The following is an 18,256-nucleotide window of genomic DNA, read 5'->3' as shown; positions in this document are numbered from 1 at the left end:
CTTGAGCACTGTGTTCAGTTTTGGGGCCCTCACTACAAGAAAGACGTCAAGGTGCTGGAGCAAGTCCAGAGAATGGCAATGAAGCCTTTGAAGGGTCTGTAGAACAAGTCCTGTGAGGAGCAACTGAGGGACCTGGGGTTGTTTAGCCTGAAAAAAAGGAGGCTGAGGGGAGACCTTATCACTCTCTATAACTACCTGAAAGGAGGCTGTAGCAAGGTGAGGGTCAGTCTTTTCTCCCAGGTAACAAGGATGAGAGGAAATGGCCTCAAGTTGTGCCAGGGGAGGTTTAAACTGGAAATAGAAGAAACCTTTTCACCAAAAGGGTTATCAAACACTGGAACAGGCTGCCCAGGAAGGTAGCTAAATCACAAGCCCCCAAGTTATTTAAAAGACCTGCAGATGTGGTGTTTAAGGACACGTTTTAGCAACGGAATCAGTAGAGTTAGGTTAATGGTAGGACTCATGATCTTATAGGACTTTTTCCAGGCAAAATAATCCTGTGATTCTGTGAATTATTGTTTTCTAAATCCAGTTGTTGGTTTTTTTTAAATGAGGCATGCAATAAACTTGTCAGTGACTTATATCCTTCTGAGTGTAGTAGCATGTTCCTGACTACAGTAAAATCTCAAGAAGAAAAAATGCAATGAAAAACCCATTAGACATAAGTATAAAATATGAGTCAAACTCACCTTGCTGGTTTGAAAAGGCAGTTTGATTTTTCTCCATGGTAAGTACACATGTTTCTGAAAACTTGTAGGAGACAATGCAGGCTTGTTTATTTAGGCAGTAGCTCAGATTCATTTCTGGATGACCGTAATCAATATCTGAAGTAGCATCATTAATTCATCTGGCTTGCTGAATAAAGCTGACAACACAAAATGCTAAATATAATTTTACACATCATAATTTGTATAACACTGTTGCCAGACAAATAACTGCCAAAGCACAAAAACATATAGTACACCTTTTTCATTACTGATATTTGATTGAATTTATGGTTCCTAAGCCTGCAAAATTAACAAGGTTGCAGAAGTGTATTACTAAGGCTACAGGACTGGAATGGTGCATATTTACTGTATATGTAACTTAATTATTAAACAATTATGTTTTTAAATGAAATGCTGCTCTATTATTACCTTCAGTGAATTTTGCTTGTACTACTGGATCCACTATTCTAGCTTTAGCAAGATCATGTTTGAAATAAAATGATAACAATGTATTTTAATCCACTCTTGGGAAAAGCAGCTCTAAGATAGGTTACTCTTGAAGTACTTACGTGAATCAGTTCCTTATGTCAAATCATTATGCAGAAGTAAAAGCTGTGGTCAGCCCACTTAAAATTCCATTTGTTTCCCCCTGGGGATGGAAATCGTTTGTATTATTTTTCATGCTCTGAACATTCTTCTGAACATTTACTAGAAGACTGAAAACTAACAGTAATTTTAAAAGAGGGGGCAGTATTATCAGATTCAATAAAAGAAGTAAAACTATGGTTTTTCAAGGATCATGACTTCTATTGCTTGCCCAGAATGTGGGCTGAAGAAACTTTTTTTCTTTTTTGCTTAATTTTTAAATGTTGCCTGATAATTGATAGAATCAAAGCTCTATACCACAAGCACTTAAAACCACCTAGTTAGTCTTAGGACTCTTTCATCTTACAATCTTAAGACTACTTAGTATAAGGTTGTATAACTTAAGCAAGTTACTATAAACTATTCCTGAGTTACCAGCTGTAAAAACAACAAACACAACACTTGTAGAGAGAAGTCTGGTGTTACACATACCAGTGAAACTCTCTGAAGGAATTAGAAAGCATAAAGGTACAAATTATGCCAGTGACTTTGGGATTTCATAGAATCATAGAACTATTCAGGTTGGAAAAGACCCTTGGGATCACCGAGTCCAACCATCATCCCTACTCTACAAAGTTCTCCCCTAAACCATATCCACCACGACATCCAAAGGACCCCTCAACACATCCAGGGGTGGTGACTCAACCACCTCCCTGGGCAGCCTATTCCAGTCTCTGACCACTCTTTCTGTGAAAAAAAATTCCCTAATGTCCAGTCTAAACCTCCCCTGTTGCAGCTTGAAGCCATTCCCTCTTGTTCTGTTGCTAATTACTTGTGAGAAGCAACCTGCACCAACCTCTCTACAATGACCTTTCAGGTAGTAGTAGAGACTGATAAGGTCTCCCCTCAGCCTCCTCTTTCTCAGACTAAACATTCCAGCTCCTTCAAGCGTTCTTCATAAGATTTATTCTCTAGGTCCTTCACCAGCTTCGTTGCCCTCCTCTGTACTCACTCTGGCACCTCAATATCTCTCTTGAATTGAGGTGCCCAAAATTGGATGCAATCCTCCAGGTGTGGCCTCACCTGTGCTGAGTACAGGGGGACAATCACCTCTCTACTTCTGCTAGTCAGGATTTCTTAAATTTAGTTAAGTGTTAAGAAACATGGAATAGGATTACATGTTTGCAAATCAGGGAGGTTCCCTAGGACCCTACAAAGTCAGTGTTGGGATCTATGGTGCAAAGAGATTCTGGTGATCTGGAAGGTGCTACTGGATTTTTCAGAATGACCAAAAATGCAAATAATTGTGGACAACATTTGATGATGTAGTAATGAAATGTGAGATTAAATTCGATGTCGATAAATGCTAGGTAACTACACAGAAGAAACATAACCCTAACTGCCATCCTATAACTCAATATAGCATGAGTGGTATTTACATAACCTGTGTCCACTCAAAAAAGGGATTGTGGTGGAGGAGCAAAAATTCTCAGGAAACTTTGCTCAGAGGCACTAAAGAAAAAAAAAAAAAATAAAGGAATGACTTTGTGAGCATTTAGCAGATGAAGCAGAAAAAAAATTGAAAAACCTATTAGTACCTATTAGGTACTAATAGGTTACTAACCTGTTAGCTCAAATACACCGTGACTTCAGCATGTACATCTTGCCATCTCATTGTAAAAGGAACATGGAAAAGGTGTAGAGTAGCAGGATAAGGATGTTCAGTGATACAAAGTGGCATCCCTAAGAATACAAACATATGAACAAAGCCCCATCAGTGAGCAAAGAGCTGGAAGAACTTTGTGAAATTAAGAGCACTAACAGGGACTAAAAAATGGGGAGCAACTTACCATTTCTCAAAATAAAAACACTAGGGACAACTAAGTGAAGCGAGTGGTAAAGGCATTTTTCCCAAACACATGATGAAATTATGGCACTTAGTGCCACAGGATGTTGTGGCACGGACAGTATAAAAAGAGTTGAGAGAACGCATGAGCGAAGTAATGGAGAACTGCCAGTTGACAGCTATTAAACAGGCTGGACTGGATGTGATACTTGGTTCGGGCAGCCCTTAAGCTGCCGATTGCTGTGAACCATGAAGACACAGACAAAAAGTCGTCCCGGATGCCTCCTGTTGCTTTTCCCGAGCGTCTGCTCCAACCGCTACCTGACCTTTGGCAGGGCTGCTCTTATCACATTAAGTAAACTCTTCCTTCTCCGAGCTACAAATGCTTCCGTTAAAGACTCAACAAGAATGACTCAGTTAAACTCGCTATAGTAATTAACCCTTTGAAACACTTCGTGCTGCTTCTTCCTATACTCTGCCTATAGCTTTCCTACGCTTCTCCAAAATTGCTGGTAAAGCGAATTCTAGATGAAAATGTTACGACTACAAAGTAAAGGGCAAGAAGTTAATCATGGAAAACTCGACTAAGCGTGTCAGAGCTGCAAGTCCGGCACAGGCGATCCCCCTCGGCCCCGCGGCACCGAGCAGGACAGCTTTTCTCCTCAGCGGTGGCACCATGGGGGCTGCTCAGACTCAGACGTCGCTGCTCGCGTTTCACGTTGCGTTTATTGATTGTATTTTTCACACGTCGCTCTCCCTGTGCTGCAGTTCTTGCACGTACAGCCTCATCTCCAAAGCATCTCTGTCACTCTCAGATACCCAATCAGGGAATGAAAACAAAAACCAACGAAACAAACAAAAAAAGTCCGAACAAACTCGAAACCAACCAACCGAAACAAAAACAACCAAACAAATGAGCAAACAGAAACAAACAAACAAAAAAAAAACCCAAACAAAAAACCCAAACAAATGTAAAAAAACCAAGCAACCACTCCAAGTGCTCCAGAAGCCCCGCGGTGACCTCCCCAGCCGGCTGCGGGCACGGCCGCCGGCCCGCCAGCAGCACACCCGGCACTAGCTCAGCCGGTGGCCCCTGCGGGGACGGGCGCTTCGCGCCCCCGGGGACCACCCGGGACCTGCTCCTCGGCGGGCTGGCCGCCCCGGCGGGGAGCGGCTCGGCCTCCCGGGGCCGGCGGCGGGTGCGGCTGCCCTTCCGCCCCCCCTTTCCCCGCCTCCTGCCGCCGCCGCTTCGGCGGGGTGGCCGGGCGCGGCGCCGGCCGTCACTCGGTCTCTCCCCTGGCAGGTCTGCGGCGCGGCCGGGGCAGGCGCTGCTGGAAGCCGGGCGGCCGGGAGCCATGAAGCGCTCTCTGCTGCGGTTCTGCCAGTCGCGGGAGAAGGCGGCCGCCTCCAGCTCCTACCAGGGCGTCGTCTGCGAGGCGGATGCCGCCTCCGTCGCCTCGCAGGATGTCTTCAAGGTGCGTGAGGAGGGGGTGGTGGTCCTGGCCCTGGGGGCTGGCTGGCGGGTGTGGGGGCGAGGGGACAGCCTCGGCGCAACCGAGGCCGGTGCGGGACAAGAGTTGTGCCCAAGACTGAAGTTCGTGTGAGGATGTTGGGACAAGGAGGGTTGAGGGAGGAGGGTGAGGTGGGTCTCTGGTGGTATCTGCGTGGGCTTGGCGTTGGTTACATCCCAGAGACCCTTCCCTCCAGCAGGCCCTTTCCTCTTACTTTCCAGCAGAGCCTTGAGGGAAGGAAGAGCCGTGAGAGGTGGGAGAGAGGCTGGAACCCCACCCTGGCTATAAGCCACGAAGGCACACAAGGCTGGGGTGTTGTGTGGCCAAGTCTAGACCAGGACCAGCAAGAATGAGGGAGGGGAGCATCTGAAGGAGGATGCAGGGTGGCACGGGTGGGTAGTAGGTGGACATCCCTCCTGGGCACAGAGAGGTCCAGATGTCATGATGAGAATGAATAGACCATCTAGCAAAAATGTCCTGAAAAGAAAGTTTAGAAGTATTGGAACTATTAAGAAGGGAAAGGGAACCAGTGGCACAACCTGTAAATTCAAAATTGCTGCTAGGAATGACATAAACTCTTTCCATAGACAGTAGAGTATGAAGTGATGTATTTATATTGCAGCTAGGGAGACCTAGAGGGAAATCCTTTTTTAACAATAAAAATAATTCAGCAAAGGAAGAGAGGTTGCTTATGGGATGGCTGACTTGGGTAACTTTGGAGGCTCTTAAGAAGGGGCTAAACAAATTTGACAAAGTATCTGATGGGTTTGAATCCCTCGTGAGACACTTTCCAGGTTTGTTTTCTGTGTGCTAACTGTAATCCTGAGTAATGTCTCTTCAGGATATCAAGGCTTGTCACTCTGGTAGGTGATCTGCCACTGAAGAGCTGGTCAGGCAAAGTGCAAAGGAGCTGCTGCTGTTTAAAATAGCTTGGTTTACTGTTTTGGACCACCCAAAGTACTGAGGACACCTGACTGATTTCTTTTTTTTTTTTTCCTGTTTTATTAATAAAACACTGCAGCATTGGCTAAAAAAAAATCTTTTGTTAATAGAGATTTCCATCATATCACATTTTGGCCACATTTTGTCTTAAATTGACAAAAAATTCTAATGTAAAGAGTAGCAAAATATGGTCTAAATTAGTAGAAAGATTTGAAATTCATTGCAATTAAGATCAAGTTAGAATGTAAGAAAAAATAGAAGCCACTGAGATCTATAATAAGGTTTTCGTGAATAGCTTTTTGGTGTGTATAGATATTTCTGTATGCAATTGACCTCTTATTTTTATGATAGTTGAGTCAGCCTAAATACCCTTTCCACAATGATATCACCTGTTTTCTATTAGCTTTTTCTAATTGCACATTTGAAGCAGATGCTACCCCTGTATTTGGCCCCAGTCTTCTACATCTTTAAACACATTTGTAACATTATTTACGTGAGTAACCTCTCTGAGGTCAATGGGACTATAAAGCTGAAGGAAGTTAAACACATGCTTAAGTATTTGAATGGGCTGCCCTGTAACGTATATTTGCTTAATGACAGCAAAAATTGCTGAGTCTTGGTGGCTCAGGGGATCCTGGAGTGCAAAGGTTTCCTTTTCTTTTGCAGCTGGGGAGGCAATATTAATTTTAGGGGATTTCCTTTTTTTACCCTTTGCTTGCTCACACATATTTGCTGGGGTTTGCATTACTTTTGATATGCATTTTTCTCTTCTTTTTTTTTTTTTTTTTGTTCTTGTTTTCCTCATAATTTTCAGGACTCATTTTTCTTTTTTATTCCCTTTTAATTTTTTAAGAACTTGTTTTTAAATTCTTGCCCGTTCTACTGAAGTCATGTTTTTTCTCTCTTCATACACAAATATGGGTTTTGAAATACCTCTGCAAAAATCTGTGGAGAACATCATGAAGTAAGAATCAGCAGGGTTTTCATAGTGGGCTTTTCTTGCAAAGCACAGTACCAGGGAGGCATTAAGGAGTGAGAAGGCTGAGCTGTTGGAGAGAATTATTTTTGTGTTATGCTGTGAAGATGCTGGGTTATTTCAGACAAGATAGTAGCCCTTGTGATGCTCTTAGGATACTGCTAAAATTAAAGAACTTACTGGTTCCTATGACGTAAAGAGCATCACAGAAACCCAGTGGCTGAACTAGAAAGCCCATGACATAAATCAGTCTCTGTAGAAAGGTCTAGAAAAGGAATTTATCAGTTTATCTGTTGAATTCATTTGCCTTGGCCACAGCTGGAGACAGCATAAAACAGTAAGTGATGAATTTACTTGTTCGGCATTTTTGGTGTTGGAGGGACGATTTTGCTTGAGTTCACAATACAAAGTAATGTATCGAAGATGATTTCTGGTTTTGTTAATTTTGCACTGTTCTTCATCTGGGTCTGATTTTGCAATTGAATCAATCTGAGTTTCCCTGTGGAATCTATCTGAGCAGGATTTCTGTGTGCTTTTTTATGAAATTAAACATTTAGAAGAGAATTACTGGGTGGTAACATGCCCACAATAACACATTATAGCATTGCTAACATCTTGCTATTAGGAAAATGAGAAAATGAGAATACCTGTGCCCAAAATAGGTAATTTCAGATGGAAGTGCCTGTAGACTGCGGAGTTTCATTAAGAAGAATCGTTCCGGGCTTACCAAAGTGGATGAATTAAATGCCACCCCACTGCATCATGCTGCTGAAGGAGGTCAAATAGAACTAATGCAGTTGATCATAGATGATTCTTCCTGTGAAGGTAACACACATATTTTATGAACTATTATATTTAACAGAATAAAAAAAATGTCAATAATAAAAATGTTTATTACCCAACGGAAGCAGAACTTGTATGTGTTATGTACATGTATAGATTTAAATATAGTTCAAACTGCCACAGTTTGCAGTGTCTCAAGTGTGGTCACCCTTGTTGTATTAGGAGTGTTTTCTCTCTAATGCAGTGACACAATGTATCTTACTTTGTTTGGGAGTCAGATTTATAGTCCTCAGATACGAAAAAGAAAACTGCAGTGAAGTACAGTAGGCCTAACTTTTTATCTGCCTTATATACATTATGTATCTTTTGTTACATTTAACATACTGGAAATGTAGAAGAGATTTTGAGTTCTCATACTTGTAACTGAAGTTGTCTTTGCAACTTGTTTACTCATTAGTGAGGAAGAATAAACATTTGATGGGATAGACCATCTAAAGAAATTTAGGGAAGAAGCGATAAGTCGGAGAACATGAGGCTCTGAATGATTGAAAAACACTGTGTAAAAGATGTTATTTAGTTGTTATTACTCAGCATTGTGAAAGCACATATGATGCCACTGAGTAAACACACAACAATCATAAAAGATTCATTTATTTCTCCTAATGATGGCAAATCTAATTTAGATTATTCTGTCTGAAAAATACTTTTTTCTTTTCAATACATAATTTTTTTCTTACTTTTTTGAGAATATTTGTTCAAGTTAAGTTCCAGTTTTGAATCTAAAAATATATGTGCAGTTTTATGACTAGTGTGAATTGATTTACCTCTATGTCCTTAAGTGAATCAGAATAGATACAATTTTAATCTACTCATAACTTGAAAGCATTTATTATGTCTGGTTTTAGTTTTCCACACTCACTTGTTACATGCAGCCCCTAAAGCAACAGCTGTAAAGTCAACAAATGGAGGAAAGAAAAGAGGCAAAGAAAGAGAGGAATCAACTAACTCTTGGGGGCAGAAAAAAGGTGTATAATGATGGGCAAGAAACAGACAGGTGTTTCTGCCCTCCTGTCTCTCCACTATGATAATTTCAAAAGATCTAATAAAAAGGTTTGTTGCTATTTGCTAATGTTATCAAGCTTCCTCTTTGCTATTTTATGATATTATTTTTTAATAGAACCTTTTCTCTAACCGACACAATATTTAATCAATTTTACACAATATGTTCTGTGAAATGCAATTTTTTTCTCTTTAAAGAAACATAGTAGCACAGACTGAAACTTCCACTGAAGACTGACTTTTTCTGTGTGATTAGAACATTTGATGGTTTTTCTTTGGTTTTGGTTTTGTTTTCTCTCCTTTGACCTAGTATTAAACGTGATGGATTCTTCTGGGAATACCCCGCTGCACTGGGCCACAAAGAAAAACCAGGTTGAAAGTGTGAGATTGCTTCTCAGCAGGGGGGCCAATCCAAACATTCTCAACTCTAATATGATGGCACCTTTGCATATGGCTGTGCAGTCCCTGCATAATGAGATTGTTAAGGTAAGCCTAAATCCTCATAAATAGGCAGAATTCATAAGCTGCTCAACAGCAGCTGCGTGTGGAACACCAAGGCCTTGTTTAGTATATGCTGTATCTCCTCATATGCTTTGTTTAGCAAGCAGGATGTGTAACATATGATGCTTGTGGAAACGTTTGTGTCTTCTTAGCACAGCAAATAAAAAGTGACTTACTGATTTCTATAAGCACTTGATATTTGTGCTATTACAGTAGTCATTATGTTAACACATGGAATTGTATTTTAAAAGGTTCTTTTTAACAGTAAAATTTAATGTAGGCATCTATTATTTCTAATGTTTTTGTTCTGATTTCTTTTTTTTGTAATTGTATAGGGAGTCATGGAAGTATCATATTTTTCTTGAAACTAGTGTATTTTTAAATAAAACCAAATTAAAATAAGTTGGAAAACACTGTTCTTGAAACCAACATTTAACAATAATTTGAATAATACCAGAACTAAAGCAACAACTAAAAATCACAAAAACATATTATGAAAAAATTGCTAAGGTGTCCATTTTGAACATTGTAAAATAACAACAACATTGAGAATTTCAGTAGCATATTTTTTCTTCAGCTGTTCAAGTGCTAGGAGAATGTTTTCACTCCATATGCAGTATTTGAGTAGAATTTCAGAATTTGTAAATTTACTAGGTGAATACAACCTTAACACCACACCACTTTTTCACTTTAAAATTCTATTTATCCAAATAAAAGAAAAAACCAACTTACTCCTGTATGAGATTTTCAGTGCTAAAATACTTAACTGTTCTCACATCTTTTATAAAGTTGATCTGTATTTAGGATGAATTACAAACCATAAAATCTGAATTTCAGTTATGTTTTTATATGGACTTTGTATCAAGTTCTGGGCTTGGGTAATTTTACAGCTCTTCTCTTGGCTAAATATGTATATTTTTTTTCCCCACTCTGTTGTTTATTCAAGCTGATTCTTCTTTGGTTTTTATTGTCAAATTTCCTAAGATTGACTAAAATGTTCTAGTTCCTCCAGTACAGAAAAATTAATTGGAATTACTGAAAGGCAATTAAAGAAATATATAGATACAGGAATAAATATGTGGTGCACTATGGTTGTTATAATTTCCAGATCTTTTGCTTCTCAAAAAATGCTGGAAGCATGGTGATGCTGGTAGCTCAGTATTAGCTGTTAACAAAGAGACTGGAGCTGGAATTCAGGACTGGAAGGATCACTGTTTTCATTATGTCCCGTCTCCCCTGATCTTGTATGACTGTCCAATAGATGCCTAATTGAACAGGATCTAAAACATTCCCACTTCCCAGGGAATACAGAGTATTACAAGACATTATAGCAAACTTCAGTTGAAAATCCCCACTTGCAATTTGCTACAGAAAGGATTTTGTTCCAGTATTGTGGAAATTGTTAAATAAAACTTTGAGATACTCTGAAGCTATGTGCAGTGTTTATCATAGTTACCCAGCTGTCTGCTGTAAAAAAAATTTCTTTTGTCTGTTGTCACCTGTATTTTTTCTAATTTTACATTATTTCTCTTTTTGTCCCTTCTCTACCTATGCACTGTAGACTGTTTTTATGTAAAAAGAACAAGTGGCAAGAGTGCCATGGGTGATAAACAAAAAACACAATGGAGTAGACCTTTGTTGTTGTGTTTGGCTTATGGTTGACTGAATATTTTCTTTAACATTTAGATTTTAGTCCAGCATAGCAGTACAGATGTTAATTTGGAAGGTGAAGCAGGAAACACACCTATAATTGTAGCATGTTACAAGGATAATCCTGAAGCACTGACAATCCTGGTAGGTATAATCATTCACCATCTTTTGATGTGATTCCATTTACCTTGATGCAGTGTTACTCTGTTCGTGTATTCTGTCTTTGTTTAATTGTCACAGTTTAATCATGGACCTAATACTCCCTTTACTTTGCACAGGTTACTAAGAAACTTTGGTCTTTTAAGAGCATAAAAAAATATATCTGAGTGGCAAACAGAAAAAAAACTAATTTTGAAGGCCATCAGAACACAAAATAAAGCACGTATATGTATAGATGTATGTATGGGTATAACATGCAAAAGATTTTTGTATATAAACTTCACAATGCATATACAACATAAAAAAAATATATAAAAATGAGACAGCTGCTCAGGAGACTATATCTGTTATTACATATACTTTATGTTTCTGCTACTGTTGTATGTCCATTAGTCAGAATTTTCTGTATGTCATTAAGCTGTATCTAGGCATTATTTTTCAGATTGAAAACGGAGGGAAAATATGTAAACCAAACAAAACAGGATGTATGCCTATCCATGCAGCTGCATTTTCAGGTGCAAAAACATGTATGGAAATTCTTTTAAAAAAAGGTAAATACGTTGTTCCTGAACAGCTGTTAATAGTAGCATTACCTATTTACTCCTTTAATTCTCAAAACTAACTTGTGGAAACAAGCACTTATAACTATGATTGAACTCACAAGAAGGTAATGCAATTATTCCTGTGGGCCATTCATGCTTGTCACTTTTGTGGGATCACAGCAGCAGCTTTTCTAAATTTATGTCCATCTATTGTTTAATGATAAATGTGAAAGGTTCATATTTTGAGGGGGGAGAATATTATTCCACAGTTAATATGCTTGTTTTGAAAGCCTTTATATCTTCTGTTACCTCATTCTTGCTTAAAATCATTCAATTTATTTTCATCTCTCAGGTGAAGAATTGGGTCACTCTGCTAAAACCCACATCAATTTTACCAATAATGGAAAGTGCAGTCCACTTCATTTGGCAGTTCAAAGTGGGGACCTCGAAATGATTAAAATGTGCATTGAATTTGGAGCCCAAATTGATTTAAAACAGGTAAAACTTGAAGTGGAGCGAACATGATTAGGATAAAACCTAGGCATCTCTAAATCTTTGAGTGGTGTGAAAAAAAGATGAGCAGACAACTGCTTGTTGTCTCTTCCAATGCAAAACCTAGGGAGCAGCAAATGAAAACAAATCTCTAGTTCAAATCAGAACAAAATGTTAGGTTTCTTTTCAGAAGTTACGTAGGATGTTGTGGGTATGAAATGTTTTCATGGATTCAAAAATGTGCTTGGGCAGATCCATAGGAGAAAATGCAATCCTCAATTACTGAATACAACAACATCCCCTCTAGCCCAGGAAGTCCTTGAGTCATAAACAGATGGAGTCTGAGAGCTCTCTGGAGAATGGTATGGCCTTTTTCACAAACTCTTCATTAGGCAACTGCTATCATCCCTTCCCAGAAATAGGATCTTCACTCTGACCCTTTCTCATCATACTTGTTTATCCTTACCCTGGCCTTTCCAATACCTTTGTAAGGAAGAGCGAATTCATGACACTGCTGGTGCTACTATCATACTGTTGGTGTAAGGGTCTGTGCCCGGCTTCATGATGAATAAACATTGCTGAAAGTATCTATCATTAATCAAATTGTTTTCAAGGCTGAAATCAACACATGAGTGCAAAGATAAACATGGTTTAGCCTTCTTTTATTTGTTTGATTCTGTGAATGTACAGCTTTTGAGTGAGATGATTTTTGCTGCTGTTTTTTGCTGGTTATGACTGTTTTGAGAATGCATATGGCATTGTGGAAAAGCACATTCCAATGCATTCACTGAAATGTTCCTGTTCTGAAAAGGAGAAAGAAACCCTCAGGCATGTATAAAAGCTAGTTTGGCCTATCTAGCTAAATGAAATTGGCAAATATTGTTCTAATAATTTATTGCTTAATACTTTTATGACTGTCTAACTTACACTAGTCTAATAACATATTAGACTAAGTTATTTTTAACGTGCAGACAATTTTATTTAAGAACTATGTCTAAGGAAGATTCCATTTAAAGAAATAAAAACCATTTTAAAATAATGTATTTTCTGTATTATATAGGCATATTTGTATGCTTATTCATTTGTACTGGTCTACCTATGGTTTATGCAGGTTTTTTTCTCTTGTCTTTATTAATTCAACCACAAAAGATATTTAAGGGCATAATTATCTCATGTCTTAGGGTCTTGCAGTTATCCTTTAAACCTCTCGCTTTACTGTTTTCTGGTCCTGAAAAGCTCTTTAAAAGACTGTAATTTCATTTCTTGCATAGAAACTTGGACATTTAGGAATTGCAAATCCTGGGGTAGATCACTAGTGTGTTTAATAGGTTGGAGGTTAGGTTGTTGGGTTTAAATATTTAAATGTTGTTTTATTTTCCCATTTACAGAATGAAAAATGCACAGCACTTCATTTTGCTGCCACTCAAGGAGCAACTGAGATTGTAAAATTAATGATGTCATCCTATGCTGGTGACGAATCCATTATTGATGCTGTAGATGGGAATAAGGAAACATTGCTTCACAGGTAAGGGTGCGAGACTTTGCTATAAATTGTGAGCTGTGATATTCTGAGTTATTCTGACCATCCAATTATTCTTTATATAGTATATGTTGGAGCACCTGTCCACATGGGTTGGAACTTCTCTATGGGATAGGGGATGGTTTTAGTAGAATATGAAAGAGTAAGTAATTTGGACAGAATGTTAAAGATTTTGGTGCTGATATCAAAATCAAAACAGTTCTAGTTACCTTGGAACTGCAGCAAGGGATGGTCACTTAAAGTTTGTGTTGAAATTTACTCCAGTGAAGTAGTAGGTGCCCAAGTTTCTGGAATTGTTAACAGCTTCTGAGGTTGTGGAACAAATGCCCTCATCTAATGGGGTTCTATTCTTCAGAAAATGATGAAAAAAATATATTTAAAATAATATATTTTTAAAATAATAAAATAATATATTTAAATATAATGTATCTAAATATATATTTTTAAATATATTTTTTTTTCCCCCTAAAAAAATATCTTATGCCTGATCAGCTGCAAGTAGATGTTGATACACTTCTGTATGACTACAAAGTTGCAAATGGCATTTATGTACATAATTATTTTCTAGACCTCTGGTCTTTCACAGTCCATCTGAAACCAGAGCACTAGACTGTGGAGAAGTTTCCTCAGTCTTCTTTAGCAGAAAGTTGCTCAGCTAAATGTACTGGCTGCCAGCTGTGTGGAAGGTAGTATGTTTCCCCATCTATACATTTTTGCAAAAAAAGGTATGTCCCACTGCATTGAAGTATAATAATTTTCAAGTGTTGTTCTACAAGGAGTTTTACAATATGGAATAAATGGTAGAAAGTCAGGGACAGTGGAGATGATTGTTCTTTGGAAATGTGGAACGGTTCAAAGATACCTGAAGAAATTAAAAAGGGAGTGTGTTGTACAGTTAAGATAAGGTTTGGGTACACCTGGAAATGCTACTGTGATAGAACACAATTGAAGACAAAGTGATGACAGAATGCCTAAGAGAGTTGTGCAGAGACAACATACTGCTTAATGGATAACTGACTGTCACATCCAGGAAAATTATTGTCCTTGCAAAAAGCTGGGGAAAAGAATGACATATTTTTACTTCTCGTGTCTGTGAAACAGGAAAAAAAAAAATTAAGAATAATCAGGAAGATAGACAGTCACCCAAAGCTCCCAGAGCATAAATAAACTGAATGGGAATGTTAACTTGTTGAGAAGTGAAGAACCATTGAAGCATTGGCGAGACTTGGTCTTTTCACATTCCTACTGTCATGTTTCCATCAAAGTGTTGTATAAAAAAGCTTTGCTTACTCTTCAGTCATCCTGGAATTTATTTTGAGTGTGTGTGTGAAGCATGCAGTATTTAGGCCCAACTAGATAATGGAGGCATCTTTACTTATTTGGAATCATGACATGATTTTTAAAATGCATCTTTTGAGTAATCAGTTCTAACTATAGTACGCCCAGTGTTATTACTCTTATAATGCTAAAGGAACTGTTATCTTTGAGATACAGTACAGCCTTGGAGCTGTCCATTGCTGTTCATTGAGTCAAAATATTTAATAGAAGTCTGACTTCTGAAAATATTTAGAGTGTGTGTATTAACTGTGCTATACTTCCTGCTTTGACCATTTTTCCCTGTAATGGATAATTCTCTGTCTTATTGTAGAATAAAACCTGAGAATTTTTCATGCATATAGACAGCTTTAAGTATTTTAGTAAATTAATAAAGATCACCATGATTTATAGCCATATATTATATTTTTCATATTTTCTTCAAGTAGACTTACCTGCCACAGTTAGGAAACTTGTTAAGCCGCTGACATTTCATCCCCTCTCTAGCATTGTTACACAAAATATATAGCAAGTTATTTTTGAAGACTGGATCAATGAAATGGATTTGAGGCTTTAGGTCTGTCTGGAAAAAACAGTCTGAAGTTTATGGGATTCTATATTGACCTTGTGTGGTACAGTGAAAGATCTGACATCTGAAATGACTGGTTTTGTTAAAAATCAGTGATAAAATGCCTGCTGACAATGAGGTCTTTGTTTCTTGCAGCGAGTTTTCAATGTATTTATTGCACTTAATTTCAAAACAAAACTCCATGACAACATTGAAATTATTTCTTAAAATTAATTGTGTGTAATAAAGGTATCTTTCTTTATTTTAAAGTGCACTTTCTTGAAAATAATAGAAAATGCAATGAATGGAGAAAAAATGCTGCCCTTTGGCTTGAAACTTTATTGTCCTTTCTAATGTTACTGTATTTTTGCATTTTTCTCCACAGGACAGCATTGTTTGATCATTATGAACTGGCAGAGTATTTGATTTCAATGGTAAATATTTAACCAAGCAACGTGTTTATAGAGATTATTGCTATCTGTTACTACAGATCTGTATAGAGAAATTCATAAAGGAGAATGTGTTCTCAGGTAGAGGTAACTTAGAAATATGTCTATTTCATAATGCATAATTAACAGTTACATTTCAATGGTAATTATAGCTCCATAACAGCATCCCACAGTTGAAAGGGATGAAAACTCATATTTTTATTTCCATTTTACTTATTCAGAAAGGTTGCATAGACATCTCTGACCAAATCCTCCAAACTAGTTCAGTCATGCTCACTTTCAGGATATAAAATATGAAATAAATGCTAAACATATATGGAATTTAATCTGATTTTTCTAGAGTGAAATTCTTTCTTCAATGTACGTACATATGGTTGTTTTGGGATCATACAGCCACATATTGAAACTTGTGCATGACCTAGAAGTATTTTTTACTTTGTAGTTTGGTTATATTTCTTCACTGAACAATTATAAGGGAGAAAGAGGAGAAATGTAACCAGGGTTACTACTGGCTATGCTCCAAGTGTCCATTTATACCAATTAAACTAAGACTCATATATCATTATTACGCCCCATTCTGATGAGGAAATTTCCAGAAATCATCAGACTTTTTTTTTTTCTTCATTTTATGTATGTTTAGTGTTTTATACAATTTTATGACAATTACATTAAGAAAAACTATCTTCTGCAGTCAGTTTTGATTTTCTCAGAAACTGTTACAGGGATTTGATTTAGTCAGAACTAGGTGTTGTGCTTATATTTAATTCCAATGAGAAATGTTGAGGTTTGGCTACTTAAACTTGTCTGAAAAAACAACCTATCTACAGAAATTATTATCTGAGAAATACAGGCATAAGTTTTTGCACGTGTGCATGAAGTATCAGAGGGAATATCTTTAACATGACATTTGCTAAGAAAAAACTTTTATTCCTTGAGTGCCAGTTTGAGTAGTTTGGCCTCTTCCATGGAATCTAAGCCAAGGATTTGTTTGGTTTTCCATGTAAAGCATGTCCGTTTTTAAGCTTTAGGACTGTTTTCATTTGTCCTGTCTGGGAATGGATCAAAATATGCACATTAACTTATTACTTTATTTATGTTATTCTTGGCACTTTTTGTGTCTGAAAATAAATGCCATTGTAAACAGGTACATTGTTGCATCTAGTTCTTCCAAATAGTAAAGCTCAGATTATCTATGCTGAGCAGGATTATCCAGGCACACTATGTATGCTATTTACATTTAGATTACACATTTTAATTTTTTTAATTATTATTATTTTTTATAAGTTGTAGGTCAGTGTGCTACACAAAAAACCAGAGATTCAAGCACTACAGATATTTCTTGCAGAGCTTTTCATTATTTTTATATGGTCTCAACATGACATATCAATGAGTGCATCTTATTCTGGTGAGATGTACAGCTATGGTTTACCATAACTGCAGGGTAACTGAAGCCTTATAAAAAGGAAAAAGGCAGAAACCTAGATCAATATTACCAACTTTTAAACATTACAAAGCTTGGTAGCTTAAATACTACTTACCAAGTGGTTTGCAGATTGACAGTTGCCACATTTGACAGTTGCACGGCGTGTGGTTTGTGCGTGCAAATAACCTGTTGTATTTGCAAGTTGTGTACACAACTATAAAGAAGAAGAAATATATGAAATTCAGAAAGTTCTCATGATTTGGCTAGTATCTTAGCAATTTCCCTGCATCTTTTAATGTTGTGGGTTGTTTTTTTTCTTGTATACTGGGCAATTAGCATTGAGGTACTGGTGCTTCCTAAGTGAATTTTATTGAAGTGTGCTAATTCAGAGTAAATAAGTAATTTTACACATTTTCTGTTTTTTTTTTTCTTTTTTTACTTCCTTTTTCAGCTTTTGCTTATTTTGTCTTCGCTAAAAGGAAAACAAAAGATTAAATGGGTATAAATATCAATTGAACTTTACAAAAATTCCATTGTATTTATTTTATGTTCATATCCATTTAATTAATATATATTAATGTGTACATGCAAAAGTAAAAGGAGTTCAGAAACTAAATTTACAAACTCGTAATTTAGCTGTATTATAAATGTGGCAAATACATGTGGCAATGTATATATTACTCCTTATTGTAAATAATGATGAACGCTTTGAATTAATTTTGCTGAAGGCTGAACAATGATGTTAGATGGAGGAAGGTGAATAAAGATTTCATTTTTAACTGGAAATTGCTGCCCTGTATTCACTGAAATGAATGAGCCTCTTGGAAAAAAAAAGTTTCATTGATGAATAAGAGCATTTTTAAGAGGTTTTCTGACCTTGTAGAAAGGTAATTGAGTAAAGAGTCCTGCATGTGTTACTCTCAAACATTTTATCAACACAGATTGGAAGCTTCCTGTTCTCTGCGGTAATCAATGTACATTTATTAAATATTTCTTATTAATACATCACAGGTTTTACTATCCTAGGAAGTAAATATTGTTCATTATTATTATTAATTCTCTCTCAAATGGTAACTGGTTCCAAAGATGATTCAAGTTAATGGAAAAACCCAAATTGATTTTTTTTTTTAATGATCTTTGGATATTATCTGAAACAAAACAGATTTTTTTGTATACTTTGTTCAACACATCCAATTTGACGTGCAACTC

The 18,256-nt window shown here is 37.1% G+C and overlaps 1 protein-coding gene across 1 annotated transcript in view; it reads left to right on the top strand.

The window, feature by feature from the left end:
• Positions 1 to 4,428: 4,428 nt before the first annotated feature.
• The window catches only part of TRPA1 (transient receptor potential cation channel subfamily A member 1), a 33,978-nt gene continuing 20,150 nt past the window's right edge, over positions 4,429 to 18,256 (top strand). The window contains exons 1-8 of the mRNA XM_051610882.1: positions 4,429 to 4,613; positions 7,230 to 7,392; positions 8,720 to 8,895; positions 10,597 to 10,704; positions 11,162 to 11,270; positions 11,614 to 11,759; positions 13,142 to 13,278; positions 15,561 to 15,609. Of these exons, the coding sequence (XP_051466842.1) occupies positions 4,494 to 4,613; positions 7,230 to 7,392; positions 8,720 to 8,895; positions 10,597 to 10,704; positions 11,162 to 11,270; positions 11,614 to 11,759; positions 13,142 to 13,278; positions 15,561 to 15,609 (1,008 nt within the window). The 5' untranslated portion in view covers positions 4,429 to 4,493. The remainder of the gene's footprint in view (positions 4,614 to 7,229; positions 7,393 to 8,719; positions 8,896 to 10,596; positions 10,705 to 11,161; positions 11,271 to 11,613; positions 11,760 to 13,141; positions 13,279 to 15,560; positions 15,610 to 18,256) is intronic.

The sequence above is a fragment of the Apus apus genome, chromosome 2, assembly GCF_020740795.1.
Source record: "Apus apus isolate bApuApu2 chromosome 2, bApuApu2.pri.cur, whole genome shotgun sequence".
NCBI classification, from domain to species: Eukaryota; Metazoa; Chordata; class Aves; order Apodiformes; family Apodidae; genus Apus; species Apus apus.
This window is presented reverse-complemented; position numbering and strand designations above follow the sequence as displayed.